We start from the raw sequence: 19,222 nt of genomic DNA, 5'->3' as shown, positions 1-19,222 counted from the left end.
GGTCTCTCCTCCGAGCTCCACGCAACTCCGGTTCCGGCATTCGGGAGGGGTGGCCCAGGCTCCCGAGGGGCTGCGGGCACCGCGAGTCCTGGGCGGGCAAGCTGTGGGGTTGCCGCGGCCTGAGCCCTCCTCCCCGGCCCTCCCCCAGCTCTCCGGAGAAAGGAGGGGATGGAGACGCCGGAGAAACGTGGGCTTGGAGAGCCGCGAAAATTTTACTTCGGGTAGAACCCCCTAGGGAAATGAGGCCGAGAACCTGGGGCTTCTCCCCGCGCCGGGCCTACGGGTGCCGCTTCCCTGCCCCCCTGCCCTCTTCTCAGCCGGCCGGGGCCTCCTTCCCACCTTCCCTCCTTTTCCCCACTCGGAATAAACAGCCTACAGTTCCCGCAGCTGCAGCGCGAGACTCGAAACGCGCGCCGGGAGCGAGCCCCGGAGGGGGCCGGCGGCGCGGACCGGGAACCGGGCCGGGCGGGACACTGCAGCTCGCGCCGCTCCCCCCGCTCTCCCCGCGCTCCGGCGCCGGGCCCAGGTAGGGGCGGCGCGAGACGGGCCTGGCGGCGCGGCCTCCCTCCCCCTCCCTCCGGCCCGGCCGGGGGCGGGAGCGGAGGGGCGAGGCGCGGCCCCACTTGGCTGCACCCCCTCCCAGGGCAGGCGCGGGCGGAGCCGGGCCCGCCTCAGCCAGCAGCGGCGGGAGTAGCGCCGCGGTGCGCCGCACCGCGGGCAGCGAGCTCCGCATTCGAACCTCCCTCGCAAAGACAGTCTCCGCCCCACAATGCACCGCGGCGGGCAGCCTTTGAAAAAGCGGCGCGGCTCGTTCAAGATGGCGGAGCTCGACCAGTTGCCTGACGAGAGTGAGTAGCAGCTCAAAGCACCCCCACTCTTCCCGCCGTCCGCCTGCCCCCGGGTTGCATCCGGCCGGGACGGGCGGCCGTGCCCTCTGCCGGGCAAGTGGGCTGACTGCCAGCCCCGCTGTGGTCCCCTAGTCCTTCCACCCCGGTGTTGCCGCCGCGTCGCCGCCTTTGTTATGGTGTCTGTGTATTGGTTTGTGGGGTTGTGTGAGAGCCAGGGCCGGAAACCGAAAGCCCGGGGGCCCAACCCGGGCGGGGCGGAGGCGGTGGCTGCTCTCCTGGCCCGGCTCGGGCCCCCGGCCGCGGTGGGGGAAGAGCGACCGCCGGCCGCGGGGGCTGTCCTCCCCTCCTGCACCGCTCGCCCGGCGCGGAGAGACGCCTGGCGGGGTTATGTAACTCGCTTTTGGGGGCCGGGAAGGGCTCGGGCTGGGGAGGGGGTGGTCACAGCTCTCCTTCTTGTCCCGGCCTCTGATCCTGTCCTGTGACAGTTCCTGCCGCTGTAGGCACTTATGATCATCACTGCCCTCCCCTCCCTCCTCCGGTGTGTCCACCCCTGGAAGCATTTCCGTGTCAAAGGGCTGACCCCTTCCCCTGGGACCACAGGTGGTTGTGGACCTTTCCAGAGATAATCCAGACTGGGTACACAAGTGTTCAGGCAGCCCCCATCCCGCAGACTTTCTTCTCTGCGTATGTGTCTTAGGAATCACGGGGGTACCTTTACGCATGGATGTGACCATCACCACAGGCATATTCAGTACTCTTCCTGACACCCACCCTGTGCATTGCCTCCTTTAACCACGTTTACTCATTCTGCCACCTCAGACGTGGATGCTCACTTGTGTTTAGTAAGTAAAAGCACTAATTCTGTAGTTTAAGCACAATAGAACTTAATTTTGTAATTTACAATATTGTATTGATATAAAGTATAAAAGATAAAGGCACATCTTTCAGTTAATTACAGATGGGTCCTGATGCACACTCACTATTCGGTTTATGTATATATATCATTTGTGAGAGTTTTTAGTGTAATAGAAACAACTGTTAAATTTATCTGTGCAAGACACTTTTAAAGTGAGAACTGAACACAGCCAATTCTGTTTTCCTTGTGGGGTCGTATATTCTTAATGTGCTGTAAGGTTGAAAGTTCAAGTTGCCAGACTGGTGAAAAGTTGTATTAAGAGAGTTTGTGTTTTAAATTTGCTCTAGACCAGCGCGGAATTCCAGTAGAACTTTCTCAGTGATGGAAATGTTGTGTTTTGCGATGTCCAGTAGGGTAGCCACTTAACCATATGTGGCTATGGAACTCTTAAGATGTGGCTAGAATGACTTAAATTTCGTTTGATTTTTGTTAATTTAAGTTTAAATAGTCATGTGTGTCTAGCGGCTACTGTATTGGATAAGGCATAGCCGTAGACCACCAATGAATTTTATTGTTTCTTATTTGGAGAATACAGTCGATTGTGATTTAGAATGCTTCTAAATAAAGGTGGGCCTGCTAAACACAGTGTGCTCGTCATCTGGAAGTCCTTGATCTCTTTGTCGTAAAGATGTTTTATCACCACTTGGAAGTCCCACCCACTAGATAACTGTCATTTAGAATATTTGCTCATTATCATTAAACTTTTATTGAGGATTTACTCTGGTTCTTTGCAGACACTTGGGACTCATACTAGGGTTCAAATTACAACTACACTCTCAAGCTATATAAGATAATCACTTATATTGCTTTGTGACATCTCTGGTACACTAGGGTGTGTGTGGGCGTGCACCTTAGCTTGTGCGATATATGTCTTGTTTAGCTTGACCACAGCTGGTTGAAAGCAGGGATTGCTTTACCTGGTTTGTCACACAGTGCCATAAATCAGGTATATATGAATGCTTAATTTATATGGAATTGAATGTAGGGTAAGAGGCATGGTTAATGAAACTGCAGCAGAAGTGATTTCAGTTTGATACTAGAAGTAGCGATATGTCTCTTTGCCAGTTTTAGTCAAGGGGACTAGTTTGTAAGTTATCCAGTAGTCAGTATAACATTAACAATAATAAAAGCTACTATCTATTTAGTACTAACTATGAACCAGGTGCTGTGCAAAGCATACTGTATACATTTGCTCATTTAATCCTCATTCCAGTTGAGGTAAGTACTCTTACTAATGAGGTAGCTGAGGCTATCTTCAGCCCAGATCTTTCCTCTGGGCTTCTGTGTTTAATATCTCTTGCCCATTTCACATCTTCTCTCAGATGCCTCAGAGGCCCCTCAGACTTTATGGGTTCAAGATCTACCTCATAATCCTACTGCAGTACAGAGATACTTCCAGTGGTTCCGGTCGTAATGAATGGCTCCGCTGTGCAGTCATCTAAAACCTAGATTGAGGTTGTCTTCCACACTTCCCATAATTAAGCCTTTACTGAATCTTGTAACTTTTACCTTCTAAATGTCTCTCGGTTTTACCTACTTCTCACCTTCATCCTGGTCCAAGCTGTCACCATCTCTTCTGCATTAATCGCTTCAGCCTCCCATCAATCCACCACCCAAACCCTCCCCCCCAACCTACACACAGCCAGAGTGATCCTTTCAGAATGTATGTTATGTCATCCTATTGCTGAAAACACTTTACTAACTACAAGACCCTTTGTGGTCTGGCCATTCCCCACCTCTCCAGCTACATTTTGTACCACTCTTCCTCTCATTCTATCCCTTTGAACTAAATTGGACCTTTTTCATTCCCTATACCCACTAGGCTTTCTTTTTTGCACATGCTGTTCTCTCTACCTGGAATGCTCTTCCTTCCTCTCACTTCCAGTTAAGTGCTGCTTATCCTTTAGATCCCATTTTAAGCTTCTGTCCTCCCTGACAAATAATACATCTTCTTATTAAATCTTTTCACACCACTGTGTAATTTCTTAGTGGCAACTGTCACAGTTGCAGCTTTATGTTTGTTACTGTGATTGTTTGGTTAGCTTTGGTTAGAAGTCCCACCAGAGAAGGTGCCATTTCTGTTTTTCTTCATGCTTGCATTCCAGTTCCATGCATGACAGCTGGCTTACTTCTCTGTTCTTTCTTTCATAACCACCCTTCTCTTGCCAGTGACTTCCCAAACATAATGCCCCCACCCTTCCTAGAATATTCTAAATGTTCTACCTCGGGGCTTTTTTACCTGCTGTTTCTACCAGCCTGACTCATTGCTTTGCCCCCCTGTCCTCTCATGGCTAGACCTTTTCACATGTTACCTCCTCAGAGAAGCCTTCCCTACCCACCCTGTGTAAAGTTAGTTACTCCCCACGCTGTGATCCCTTGGTTATTTCCTTTACAGCAGCTGCCACCAGTGTAGCTGTCATTTTATATACTTGTTTATTGTATGTCTCCTCCCACTACAGTGTAAACTTCCCTGAGAACAGAGGCCTTGTCTAGCTTTTCCTTCAGTTAACCCCAGTCCCTAGAATACTGCTGTGGTAGGTATTCAGTGAATATATGTAGAATGAATGAACATACCCAGTTAAAGCAGGAGTCTAACTTAATTGAATTCACCTGCCTGTAAAATACATGTTCTTAACCTAATCTTTTTTTTTTGATTGATCAAAGTAATACAAACAATAAGCATGGTCTAAAAATTAGTCCTGTACTATGTGCATTTTTCTCTAAGCACTTTTACATATACTTACTCATTTAATCCCCATTTTACAAAAGAAGAATAAGTAGCACAGAGAGGTTAAGTAACTTGCTTAAGATAACACAGTAAGACAGTGGCAGAGCCAAGATTCAAACACAGCTAGTCTCCATCTGTGTTCTTAACCACTATGCTATACTATCTCTCAAGAAGGGAAGAAGGTTAAAGGTGGTAGGTCAGAGTCTGCAAGATACAGTCCCTGCCTTCTTGGAGCTGGAATGAATATCCTTACAACTCACACCTCTTCCTTCAGATCTCTGCTCAAATATCACGTTTCAGAGAAGCTAATCATGAGCACCTTATAAAGAAATAGTCTTCCCTCCACCAACTCCCACCCCACATTCCCTATCCTTATTATCCTGCTTTATTTTTTTTCCGGTAGTGCTTATTGTCCCGTGGTATGTGTGTGTGTGTGTGTGTGTGTGTGTGTGTGTCTGTGTGTCTGTGTGTCTGTCTGTTTCCCCCTCGCTAGAATGTAAAGAGCATCAGGAGCATGGACTTTGTCTGTTTTGCGTGCTGTCCATACCCTCAGTGACTAGAGCAGGGGCCAGGATGCAGGCAGCACTCTACACATATTCACTGAATGAATGAATGAATGATTACCACTTTTTCTCAAATGAACCATGTTTTTCTTGGTAGCTACACTGACACGTCGTGCCCTGTCTACTACTGCTGCTTTCCCAGTTGTGTTGTATTTTTTGAGGCTTCTTAGCAAGGCTTTATGGGCTCTCTCCCCCACTTTTCCCCCTACAACTTTACTGCCTTTGGTCATTAAACTTCACTTTGCCATACAGAAGCTGTTAACGTGTCCTTAACCATTCTCCACATCTAGGCAGGAGAGTAGGGGGAAAGCAAGAGTGGCTTTGATGTTGGTGGGTTGTCTGACAAGCCTCTCATACTGCCTTGCAGAGAAGTCAGTTGAGGTTTAGAGATCTGAGATACATAAAAATGTTTCATAGCCAGAACCATGATACTTTATCTGTTTCTTCTCGTTTAACGCCTGTTGTCCATTTATGTGAGCTGTAAATCATTGCTGCTTTTGTTAAAAACCAAGGAGAATTAATCTGTCGTCTCTGATTTTTGTACTTAGTTCATGTTCTTCTATCTTACTTTATTCCCTGAGATCATCTTTTATTTATTTATTTTTGTGTTTTGTGTAATGTCATACTGGACTGGCTCCTTACAGATGTTGACAGACATTTTTAACAAGCCACTTACAAATCTGTTTTTTCTCAATGTAAGTAAAAGGCTAACCTTTCAAATAACATCACTACTGCCTGGTCTTAGATTATATTTTTTTAAACATAAACGGATGTCAGAGTAACTGAGATGAGAAATAGCTGGTTCTAAAATAAAACAAATTTAAAAATGAGGAATGATAAATAATAATTTGACTATAGTAAAAGAAAGAAAAGGTGTTATAAACAGTTTTTTAAATTTAAAGAGGGAGATTTTGCTCATTAATAATTATGTGAATAATTTCTATTTTGAAGCATAGAAAGGTTTTTTCCCCTGTTAGTTTATTTTCTTTTATTGAGATATAATTAACATATAACATTGTATTAGTTTTAGGTGTACAGCACAATGATTTGATATTTGTATATGTTGCAAAACAATTGCCACAGTAAGTTTAGTTACTTACTAACTACTAATCACCACACAGTTACAATTTTGTTTTGTTTTCTTGTGATGAAAACTTTTAAGATCTATTCTTTCAGCAACTTTCAAATGTATAATACAGTATTGTTAACTATAGTTATCATGCTTTACATTACATCCCCAGAATTTATTTATCTTATAACTGGAAGTTTGTACCTTTTGACCCCTTTCACCTATTTTGCCTGTCCCTCACCCCCTGCCTCTGACAACCACCAATTTGTTCTCTGTATCTGTGAGTTTGGTGGGGGTTTTTTGTTTTTTTAATTTAAAAAAATTTATTATTATTATTATTTTTTGGCCATGCCACGCAGCTTGTGGGATCTTAGTTCCCGACCAGGGATTGAACCCAGGCCCTTGGCAGTGAAAGTGTGGAGTTCTAACCACTGGACTGCCAGGGAATTCCCTTTTATTGCTTTTTTTAAGGTGTCACATGTAAGTGAGAGAGATCATACTTTATTATTTTTCAAATGACTTGAACTTCTTTGCAGTATACCTATGCAATTCTGAGATTTTCAATTTAGTGCTCCCCCTCTCTCATAAAAACTTCTTTCCCTATCAGTTCTCCTACTTCCCCTCACCTATAGATCCTATCCTTTATTTACATCAGAACCTGTAGCCCAGTGTTTCTCGAAATGGGCCTGAGGGGTACCTGCAACAGAATTCCCTGAGGGCCTTTATTAATCGCACAGTTTCTGCATGTATGGGGAGCTTCCTGGTTATTCAAATATGCACTGATGTTTTAGTCAGTGAACCCCTCCGGCTCCCTAATCCAGCTTGGACCTTTAAGTGTTGCACATACCTGCATTCTAGACTTCCAGGGGACTTATTGTCTGCTATGACAGTCCCTGGATCATTTCCATTTTCTGTTTTCTCCACTCTATTACCACTTCTGATCTTTGCCTCAATAAATGTCAATTCCCTTTCTCTTTTCCTTCTCCAGCACACTTCTGGATGAGGATCCCAAATCACTTTTGTCCCTACTCTTCCTCTTACGTCTCTTTCTACATTTTTCTGTCTTGGGAAGGTTTCCAGTTCTCACAGCTTCAAACAAGACTCCCAAATATCTCCAGTTCTTCCTTACATTGTCTGAGTTTTGGTCAATAGCTTCAATTGTCTACTAGTTATTTCTTTTTTTTTTAAAATAAATTTATTTATTTTAATTAATTTATTTTTGGCTGTGTTGGGTCTTTGTTGCTGTGCACGGGCTTTCTCTAATTGCGGCGAGCGGGGGCTACTCTTCGTTGCAGTGTGCAGGCTTCTCATTGTGGTGGCTTCTCTTGTTGCGGAGCACGGGCTCTAGGCACGTGGGCTTCAGTAGTTGCAGCACGTGGGCTCAGTAGTTGTGGCTCACGGGCTCTAGAGCACAGGCTCAGTAGTTGCGACGCACGGGCTTAGTTGCTCCGTGGCATGTGGGATCTTCCCGGACCAGGGCTCGAACGCATGTCCCCTACATTGCCAGGTGGATTCTCAACCACTGTGCCACCAGGGAAGCCCTACTAGTTATTTCTAATTGCACATTCCACTGTCACTTCAACATTACTAAAACTAAATGGATCACTTTTAACCCTAAACCAAGTTCTTTTTCTCTCACTTTGATTATGAAGTAATACTGATTTGTTTTCATTGTAGGCTCTTCAGCGAAAGCCCTTGTCAGTTTAAAAGGTAAGAATCATAGCATGATTCTTTTAGGTATGACACAAACTAGGAATTTATTTCATTAAATTTATTTGGATATAGTATTTCTCTTTTCTTTCTAAGTTATGATTCATTATAGCTTTTAAATATTGGTTTTCACTGGTGATAATAAGTTCATATGGGGAATCTGCCCTTGGTTTTCTCCCCCTAGAATTATTGATTAAAGAACTTTCTAACTAAATGTTCCAGACATTTCTTACTAGAGTTAAATCGTTTATTAAACAACTGGGCTAAGCTGTATTTTTACATAATTGTTTTTTAAGAATCTTGTCTTATAAGTAGTAATGCAAGTCTCTTGAAATAAAAGAATGATAGTATTTTTTTCTGAGAAAAAGTTAGACATGTTCCTTGGTCTTGCTGTTTCTTTGTGTAAGTACGTTAGACCTATCCTTTTAATATAATTTATTTTGAGATTTTACCTCTTGAGCAAGATTCTACTGGATAAGTAAATTTGGAACCAATGTAGATCTTCTCAAAGGTTCATTAGTACTTTCAGTTTTTAAAGCTACCGTATTATACTTTGGATTGGTGATCTACCAAATTAAGTCCTTCTGGCTTGAGAACACTTATCTTCCAGGATTACCCTAATTTATTTGCCTAGCAGGATCAACCCCATCCCATCTCTTTCCTTTTGTACTTATTAAAATGTATGTCTGAAAAAGTATTCCACTAATTTTTTTCTCCCAATATTAAAGCCATTTCTCTTTTTAAAGAAGTGATATAAATTTTTTATACAAAAATTAGAAAATGCTTTCAGGTAATTAGAAGGAAATAAAACTATCTTATGTATATTCATTCCAGTTTTCTATATCTGTCTCTAAATAAACATATCCTTTTTGTAAACATTAAACTCGCCTTCTTTATTTTCATAACACGCTTAATCGGTAACTTGATCAGATTTTTTCTGGTTGCATACAACTCTGAAGACGTTTATTTGAATTAAGGGAAAAACCCCTGCATATTTCATTTTTGGATATCAAGTGTTTTACACGTTGAAGCAGAAATATGTTCTAAATTAAAGGTTAAAGGAGCTTTTCGCATTTTTCCTTGCCTGCTTTCAGTCAGATTGTACTGAGGTAGTTCTTGGCAAATAAGAATAGAGGAATTATTGAAAAACAAAATGAAATAAGCCACACATGTTTTAATATGAAAATGTAATACTTTGAAGTAGCATTGCCTTGTCAGATTATTTAGCGAGTTTGACAAAAAAATACAGAAAAGATTTTTTTTATTTGTAATAAACTAAAATTATTATGGTCAGTATATTTTTTCCGTATTCGTAAATATTTCAGATATATTGCTGTTATTAAAAAGGCCATGTTTATAGTATGAAATCCGTTGAACTAAACTTAAATATCATTAATAATTATTTATTACAGAGGGAAGCTTATCTAACACATGGAATGAAAAGTACAGCTCTTTACAAAAAACACCTGTTTGGAAAGGCAGGAATACAGGCTCTGCTGTGGAAATGGTAAGGAATTAGTTTTTCTTACTCTTTAGAATATGATAGCTAAATTGTCTGTATTATTGTCACGTGCACATTCTTACAGCACTACAAAAATTTTCCAAGGGTTTTCCCCAACTCCAAGCATTTGTGTCATTAAGTGTCATTGAACAGTATTTGATCATACCTAGATAAATAATCTATAGCCTGTGATAATCTGTTCATCATTAAGCATTTGTTAAGTAATTGTAGTTTCTTTAAGTAGGCAAACCCAAAAAACTCCAGCAACCCGAAATCTTACTTTTAATATAGATTTTTAATAATTTAATAGATTTTTTTAAAATAAAAAGATTGTACCTGGCTCTGGTCCCTACAAAAAGATATATAAATAAGTGGTAGGGTACTGAAATCTTGTGTAAGTCAAGGATAAATGCATTTAGGGCTGGGAAGTAGAGATGAGCATATAATTGGCGTGACTAACAATTTTCGGGGCCTCTCTTCCTGCCCTGCCCAGCCAGGTAGCCAGGAAATTTTAGGGGTCAATCATGAAACAAGCCTGGAGCTAGGTTAGACAGTAGCTGTCAGTAGCCTGGGCAGCTGGCCACAGTGAGTGTACAGGACTCTCCGTGCTGTTAGCATTTCTGTCAGCATCATTCTCTTCCTCCTCTCTGCCCATGGTCAGAGGAGGGGAGCAGGGTAGAAGGGACTTCCTGTCAGGACTCTTCAGTGTTGAGACTCTCAGTGGGTTTAATTTCACCGGTCCATACCTCTAGCCTTGACCCAGTTGGATGCTTCCCATATGTTGCTAGCCCGCTGCACCGGCTTCAGTTCTAAGTAAGCATGGAATTGTCTTGAAGGGTGGGAGAAGGATTTGAAAAATGATGTGGGTGCTATTGGGATATTATTTCTGTTGTTCTTCCCTATTAAGCCTCTGAACCTAGGATGGACTGTAAAATTTTTCATATTATAAATCCTTAAGTGTGTGATGTACTTTGGATGCTTAAAATTTTTTAGTTCTGCATGCACTTATTAAGTATCTGTTATAGGTATCTTGTATTTTTATTTGCAAATGGAAATTTGTCAACAGTTTTTGACAGCAGATCTAGTATAATATTATATACATTTAGATTTACTCTCTAAAGTGATCTAGTAACTTTGTCCCAACCCAGCCCTATCCAATAGACCTATCAGGTGAAACACCCAACTGGTTGGTATTAATCCAAGCACCAACATAATGAGAACTAGAATTTCCAGAGCTTAATTTTCCTATCTTCAACATTCAAGACTGCCAGTGTACTATACGAAGAAGACTTGGGTTCTAGTTTTAATTAACAGCTAGGTGTTTCATTTCTAAACAAATTACCTACATATGTATCTTTCTACTTTCTAAAATCTGAAATTATTTGTGTGCTTTTTATTACCCGTTCTTCATCCTTCAATACTGCTGCTAATTCGGAGTTAGCTGTATTTTCGAAGTATAGAATTGTGTTTTGGAACAAAAATGGCAGGTGTTTGGCCTTTTCATTAAATAAAAAAATTTCTATCATAGCCTTTCAGAAATTCGAAACGAAGTCGGCTCTTTTCTGATGAAGATGACAGACAAATAAATACAAGGTCACCTAAAAGAAATCAGAGGGTGGCAATGGTTCCACAGGTATGTGTGTGCTAAAATTTTGTTTCATTGAAAGGAAGTGAGCAATCGCTCAGTATAATAAAGTTTATATTTATTGTTGTATGACATTTTGAGTAACAAGTTCTTTAAATCAGTACTTCAGCTCAGCTCCTATTTTAATTACCTAAAACAGGGCATTATTTTATTGATGGACTTTAAGCCAGTGTAGAAAGCCAGTCCTCAGTCTTAAAGATGCACACTCTTCTTCTTTTTTTTGTTTTTGGCTGCACCACAAGCCATGTGGGATTTTAGTTCCCCGACCAGGGATTGAACCAGGATTTTGTGCCCCCTGCAGTGGAAGCATGGAGTCCTAACCACTGGATCGCCAGGGAATTCCCATGCACACTCTTTTTTTAAGCATGGAGATAGTGGACATTCAGCAAATGGATTTGGCAAATTGGAATCAGCTTGGCGTTTGCATGGAAATCAGAGGGGAAAACTCATTTTACTTTGTCATTGAGTGAAGTATGTTGAAGACTTCCCTTATCCAAAAGAGGAAAATATAGAGCATGAAATCATATCTCCTTTTTCATTTTTGACATCTTTTAAAGAAAAATTATAGTGGACATGTAAGAATCAAAGCAATGAATGAAAATTAGATAAGGAAATATTAACCTTAAGAATACAATAATTTTCTCCTATGCAATGTATAATTTTTGATATAGTTATTCCCTACTTCCCATTCATTTTTTTTTCAAAAGTGTTATAACATTTTCCAGTAGGATGTATCACAGTAGAGGTAATTTTCTCAACCAAGGGTTTGGCATCAAATTAATTAAAGGTATTACCAGCAATATGCCCTTACCAAAAACAAAAACAAAAACAAAAAAAAACCCAAAGAACTTTTACATACCTTTATAATCATTTCAAATAGTAAAATACGAAAAAAATAGTAAAATATGTTCGTTCTCTGTAAAATGAACAAAAATATATGAACTTTTTAACATCAAGGACAAGTGTGCATAAGCATCTAAAATTCAATTTAAAAATTTGACCCAGTTGAAACTAACACACAGTGTGCATTTCTTGGCTCAGTAGATGTCGGATACAAGGTTGAATGAATACAAGAATAGTCAACAACTATTTCTTGTATTGATTTTAGAAGAGCTGTGTTATTAGGATAATTTGGATGCTTTAACGCTGTTTAGATTTTTTTAACGCTGTTTAGATTAGGATAATTTGGATGCTTTAACGCTGTTCAGGCGGTATGCGGGCCTCTCACTGTTGTGGCTTCTCCCGTTGTGGAGCACAGGCTCCGGATGGGCAGGCTCAGCGGCCGTGGCTCACGGGCCCAGCCGCTCCGCGGCATGTGGGATCTTCCCAGACCGGGGCCCGAACCTGTGTCCCCTGCATCGGCAGGCGGACTCTCAACCACTGCGCCACCAGGGAAGCCCGTGGATTTTTTTTTTAAGTTCTTTTTTTTCCCTCCAACTATTTACTAGGAAAATTTTCAAACATACAGAAAACTCTGATCTTTGTGACTATGAAACCATCCTGCCCTAAGTCTATCCAAAGCCCTCCTCCCCAGGCGCATATCATTCCTTCTGGGACTATTTCACAAAGGCCTTTCTACTTGTGAGCAATACAGAACAAATATAACGTAGGACAGACATGATATGAGACTTCTTTAACTATGTGAAAAAATTTTATATCCTCTGAGTTTTCTCTTTTCTAGTCTTAACATGCCTAGTTCTTTCAATCTTCAGTTACATGATATGCGTTGTTCTCTTACTCTCCTAGTCACAGCCTCAAATCTGGTGTATTCTATCTGTGTGTTTGTTTAAAGAGCACTATTCAGAGCTGGAAAATTATTAGAAAACAACGTTTATTCAGTACTTAGTATGTGCCAGATCCTGTTCTAAGCACTTCATATGTATTACTTTGATTTAATCTTCAAACCCCCCATGAGTTAGGTTACTATTTTCTTATTTCCCATTTTTCAGGTGAGAAAACAGACACAGAGAAGGGTTTTTTTTTGTTTTTTTTTTTAATGTATTTATTTTTGGCTGCACTGGGTCTTCGCTGCCGCGCGTGGGCTTTCTTTCTCTAGTTGCAGTGAGCGGGGGCTACTCTATGTTGTGGTGCGCAGGCTTCTCACTGTGGTGGCTTCTGTTGTGGCAGAGCATGCGCTGTTGGCCCGTGGGCTTCAGTAGTTGTAGCACGTGGGCTCAGTAGTTGTGGCTCTCGGGCTCTAGAGTGCAGGCTCAGTAGTTGTGGCGCACGGGCTTAGTTGCTCCATGGCATGTGGGATATTCCCGGGCCAGGGCTCGAACTCATGTCACCTGCATTGGCAGGTGGATTCTTAACCACTGCGCCACCAGGGAAGTCCACAGAGAAGTTTCTTGTTCAAGATCACAAAGCTAATAAGTGAAAGCCGATACTAAATGGCAGGCAGCCTGTCTTCAGAGGTCTACTTTTTTGTTGTAGCTTTATTGAGATACAGTTAACATAGCATACAATTTACCTATTTAAAGCATACAATTCAGTCGTTTTAATATATGCGCAGAGGTGTGCAACTATCACCACAACCAATTTTAGGACATTTTCATCATCTTAAAATAAATCAGTAGCAGTCACTGTCCATTTTCCATTTGTTGAATAAACCCTTAGAAGTGTAATTGCTACAAGGGTATTTACACTTAAGCTTTGAAAGATACTACTTAATAACCTATTTATAAAAGTTGTAATAATTTATATTTCCACTAACAGATTGAATATATTTCCTCATACTCAACAGAGGAATCTTTAATACAGTTTTATATGCAATGAGCCACCAATATGCTATTTTAGAATTTGGGTCAATAACTCAGTAGGAATAAAAATAGCACTCTTTCTGATAATAATACTTTATAATAATTTGGTTATTATTTATGCTAAATTACTCATGACATATAATTTTTTTTTACATTAAAAAGTTAATTTTCTAAGTACAATGTGGTATCCTGAATTGGATTCTGGGACAAAAAAAGGACATTAATGGAAAAACTGGAGAAATCCAAATAAAGTCTGTGGTTTAGTTAATAGTATTATACGAATGTTAATTTCTTGGTTTTGACAAACCGTGGTTATATAAGACGTTAACATTAGGGAAAGCTGGATGCAGGGCATGTGGAACCTCTGTATTATCTTTGCAACTTTTCTATAAATCTACAATTTTTCCTAAGTAAAGTTTTATACTAAAAAATAAAAAGTTAATTTTGACCTTCACCCACCCTCCAGATCTGCTTCCCTCTTCCACTGGTAACCAACCACTGTAGTTTGATTATCCTTTTAGATCTTTTTAATACTTCTAAACCTTTATATATGTATTCATAGAAAATATATGGTATTGTTTGGTGTATGTAGTTTTAAAATTACATTAGTAGTATTATTTTCATGATATTGTATCAGGCATCATTCTTTATTTTTTCACTCAAAAGTGTTTTTTTTGGTTTGTTTTTTTTGGTTTGTTTTTTTTGGTTTGTTTGTTCTTTTGGGGTTTTTTGCCTCGCGACTTGCAGGGGTCTTGGTTTCCTGACCAGGGATCAAACCCGGGCCCCCTGCAGTGAAATCAAAAGTCTGTTTTTGAGATCTGGCCATGCTGACTGATTTAGTTAGACACGCTTCAATATTTCATTCCTTTTTACTGTTTTGTAGTAGTCAATCTTACACCATAATTTATTTATTTTATTGGCATTCAAGTGGTTTCTAAGTTTTCATTATTACAAACAATGCTGTAGTGAACATCCCAAACATATTTGTATAAATTTGCAAGTGTTTTTCTAGGGCAGATGGCTAAAATGTGGAATTGCTGGATCACAGGATATGCACATTTAAAGTTTTTAAAGTAGTGCCAAATTATTCTCCAAAGAAATTGTACTGGCTTATACTTTCAACCAGTAATATATCACAGTGCCTATTTTACCTAATGCTTCCTAACTCAGTATATAACTAAACATCTAGATTTTTGCTAATCTCATAATAGCATCTCACTTGTTTTAGTTGGCATGTCATCTATGAGTGACGGTGAGATACTTTTCATATATGTTTACAAACTTTCTTTCCTTAGCTCAAAACTGTTTTTCTTTCTCCCGTTTTTTATTAGATTGTTGGTCATTTTCTTGTTAGTCTGTAAGAATTTTATATATATTAAGAATATTAGCCCTTTGGCTGTTCATACTGGTTATAATTTTTTTCACAGTTTGTAGTTTGTCTTGTGCTTTGTTTCTATATTTTTCACCATAGAGGACTGAAAAAAATTCTAAGGGTCAAATATAGCTGTGTTTCCTTTTAATGACTTTTTGATTTTATGATTAGAAAGACCTTCCCTAGTCTAACATTTATAGTTTTAGAATTCCCTCTATATTTCTTATTTCATTTTTAAAAAAATATGTTTAAATCTTCAATCCATCTGGAATTTATTTTGGAGTAAAGAATGAGGTAAGACGGCAACCGAATTTTTTTCCTAGAGGACTACTTATTTGTCCTGGGTAACATTTACTGAACAATCCATCTTTTTTTTTTTTTTTTTTTGCGGTACGTGGGCCTTTCACTGTTGTGGCCTCTCCCGTTGCGGAGCACAGGCTCCAGACGTGCAGGCTCAGCAGCCATGGCTCACGGGCCCAGCCGCTCCGCGGCATGTGGGATCTTCCCCAACCGGGGCACGAACCCATGTCCCCTGCATCGGCAGGCGGACTCTCAACCACTGCGCCACCAGGGAAGCCCCAATCCATCTTTTATACATTGGTTTATAATGCTGCTGCATGACAAGCTGTATTCCTCTATATATTTGGGATTATTTCTAGACTTTTTTTTTTTAAGAGTTCAAATGGGGAAGACCAAGTTACTTTCTTTTTTTCTTTAAGTTTTTGTTTGTTTGTTTGTTATTTTATGGTTGCGTTGGGTCTTCGTTGCTGCACGCAGGCTTTTTCTAGTTGCGGCTACTAGTGGGGGCTACTCTTCATTTTGGTGTGTGAGCTTCTCCTTGCGGTGGCTTGTTGCAGAGCACAGGCTTTGGTAGTTGTGGTACATGGGCCCTAGAGCACGAGGGCTTCAGTAGTTGTGGCACGTGGGCTCAGTAGTTGTGGCATGGGCTTAGTTGCTCTGTGGCATGTGGGATCTTCTTGGACCAGGGATCGAACCCACGTTCCCTGCATTGGCAGGCGGATCCTTAACAACTGAGCCACCAGGGAAACCCCTATTTCTAGACTTTCTATCTCTTTATGTCTAGCATGTCTCTGTATGTGCTTGTGTCAACTTTTTTTTTTAATTTATTTTTTGGCCACATTGGGTCTTCGTTGCTGCGCATGGGCTTTCCACTAGTTGTGAGCGGGGGCTATTCTTCATTGCGACATGTGAACTTCTCATTGTGGTAGCTTCTTGTTGCGGAGCATGGGCTCTAGGGCACACGGGCTTCAGTAGTTGTGGCACATGGGCTCAGTAGTTTTGGCTTGTGGGCTCTAGAGCGCAGGCTCAGTAGTTGTGGCGCACGGGCTTAGTTGTTCCCACAGCATGTGGGATCTTCCCGGACCAGGGATTGAACCCATGTCCCCTGCATTGGCAGGAGGACTCTTAACCACTGCGCCACCAGGGAAGTCCTTCAAATTGTTTTAATGTGACTTTATATTGTGTTTTAATTTCTGATATAACATTATTACTTATCCTTTTTAAAGATTTTCCTAAGTATACTTGAACATTTATTTTTCCATATGAACTTCAGAATCAACTTGACTAGGAAAAAAATTCTGTTGGGATTTTCATTGATGTTGAACTAATATTATAAATTAATTTTGGGGTTATGACGTGTAACATTGGTACTGCCCATCCAAGAACTGGTTGTAGTTCTACTTATTCAAGCCTTAGTACCCCTTAGTAGACTTTAACATTTTTTTCCATGTCAGTCTTGCACCTTTCTTAAGTATATTCCTAGGTGTTTAATACTTTTTGTTCTTGTTATTTTTGCTGTCATAAACAGGATATTTCTTCTGTTTGATTTGTTCTCATTGATATATAGAAAAGATAATGATTTATTTATCTATCTATTTATTTATTTATTTTTGGCTGTGTTGGGTCTTTGTTGTTGTGCATGGGCTTTCTCTAGTGGCGGCGAGCAGGGGCTACTCTTCGTTGTGGTGTTTGGGCTTCTCGTTGCGGTGTGCGGGCTTCTCATTGTAGTGGCTTCTCGTTGTTGGGCATGGGCTCTAGGTGCGTGGGTTTCAGTAGTTGTGGCACTCAGGCTCAATAGTTGTGGCTCACAGGCTGTAGAGCACAGGCTCAGTAGTTGTGGTGCACTGGCATAGTTGCTCTGCTGCATGTGGGCTCTTCCTGGTGCAGGGTTCAAACCTGTGTCACCTACATTGGCAGGTGGATTCTTAAACACTGCATCACCAAGGAAGTCCCGATAATGGTTTTTTTTTTTTTTGATTTATTTTCCATTATATTGAAAACTTAAAGTACCGTTGTAGCATCTCTTGTCATCATCAGTGGAAACAAGCCCTGTGATGTACTCTTGCAGGGAGTATACATAACCAATATCCCTTTTGAGGCAGTTTATCTCCTCTTTTGCTTCTTCAGGATCTGGGCTTTAGGGGTTCTGTGGGGCTGATGTTTGTGTAATGACCTTGATATTTCCTGTGTCCTTGGGCCTCTGGTCAGTCTCCTTCAGGCATTGATAATTTGATTTCGTGGTGTAGGTAGGAGGCCTCAGTTCCTTGCCACATAGATCTCTCCTGAGGGCTGCTTGAGTATCCTCATGACACGGCAGCTGGCTTACCCCAGGATGAATGAGCTGGCACAACGTAGCCATCCCTGGTTTCACATCAACATGATCTCAGGCACAAACCTCCTTGTTTTTCCATTTTGTCTTTAAGTTACTTGTTGAAACAACTGGCCCCGGGGTCCCAAAGACTGTCGCGGCTTCGGCTGGTGGGGCCCCTCCCGAGCCAGCAGCTTCAGTGAGTCCGCCCTCCCCTCAGGCTCTGGGGCAGTTGAGTCGATAATGATTTTTTTTTAAATAGAGATTTTTGTATAACAACTTTGTTTTCTCCCACTTTATTAATTTATTCCTTTTAATGGTTATAGTTGATTTTCTTGAGTTTTCTGGGGGAGTCATATCACCTGAAAATAATGGTAATTTTGTCTTCTCCTTTACAATTTTATTCCTTTTGTTTAATTGGCTAATTCCATCAAAACAGTGTCAAAAATAGGCGTATAGGGCTTCCCTGGTGGTGCAGTGGTTGGGAGTCCACCTGCCGATGCAGGGGACATGGGTTCGTGCCCCGGTCTGGGAGGATCCCGCATGCCGCGGAGCGGCTGGGCCCGTGAGTCATGGCCGCTGGGCCGGCGCGTCCGGGGCCTGTGCTCTGCGGCGGGAGAGGCCACAGCGGTGAGAGGCCTGCGTACCGCAAAAAATAAATAAATAAATAAATAAATAGGGGTATAATCAACATCTTTGTCATATTCCTCACTTTAATGAGAATGTTTTTAGAATTTTAACATTGAATATGATACTGACCTTTTTTTAAAATATTAATTAATTAATTAATTTTATTTTTGGCTGTGTTGGGTCTTCATTGCTGCACACGGGCTTTCTCTAGTTGGTGGCGAGCGGGGGCTACTCTTCTTTGCAGTGTGCGGGCTTCTCATTGCGGTGGCTTCTCTTGTTGCGGAGCACGGGCTCTAGGCGCACAGGCTTCAGAAGTTGTGGCACGAGGGCTAAGTAGTTATGGTTCGCGGGCTCTAGAGTGCAGGCTCAGTCGTTGTGGCGCATGGGCTTAGTTGCTTCACGGCATGTGGGATCTTCCCGGACCAGGGCTCAAACCCTTGTCCCCTGCATTGGCAGGCGGATTCTTACCCACTGTGCCACCAGGGAAGTCCAATACTGACCTTTCGATTGGAATGGGGAGAAATGTGTTTTGAAGGTTAAGAAAGTGTTCATCTATTTTTATTTTCTTGGTCAGTATTGCTAAAGGTTTGTCAATTTTGTTGATTTTTTTCAAGGAACTTCTGGTTTTATTGATTTTTCTCTATTGGTTTTCTATTTTTTCTTTATTTATGCTCTAACTTTTATTATTTTCTTCCTCTGCTTGCTTTGAGTTTTCTTCTTTCTCTAGTTTCTTAAGGTGGAAGGATAAGTTATTTATTTGAAATTTTTCCTTTTTTCTAATATAAGCATTTACCCAATGAATTAAATTTCCCTTCAAGTACTACTTTAGTTGTATCATTTAACTTCTGGTATATCATGTTTTTTTAGTCATTT

At 41.1% G+C, this 19,222-nt stretch overlaps 1 protein-coding gene across 1 annotated transcript in view; it reads left to right on the top strand.

Annotated features, from left to right (window-relative positions):
* Positions 1 to 769: 769 nt before the first annotated feature.
* Positions 770 to 19,222, top strand: part of LIN9 (lin-9 DREAM MuvB core complex component) — a gene marked incomplete at its 5' end in the record, with an annotated part of 108,639 nt that continues 90,186 nt past the window's right edge. Inside the window, 4 exons of the mRNA XM_082647395.1 lie at positions 770 to 848; positions 7,802 to 7,834; positions 9,247 to 9,341; positions 10,864 to 10,968. Of these exons, the coding sequence (XP_082503521.1) occupies positions 770 to 848; positions 7,802 to 7,834; positions 9,247 to 9,341; positions 10,864 to 10,968 (312 nt within the window). The remainder of the gene's footprint in view (positions 849 to 7,801; positions 7,835 to 9,246; positions 9,342 to 10,863; positions 10,969 to 19,222) is intronic.

Source organism: Grampus griseus, assembly GCF_964374135.1.
Source record: "Grampus griseus genome assembly, chromosome: 1".
NCBI lineage: Eukaryota > Metazoa > Chordata > Mammalia > Artiodactyla > Delphinidae > Grampus > Grampus griseus.
This window is presented reverse-complemented; position numbering and strand designations above follow the sequence as displayed.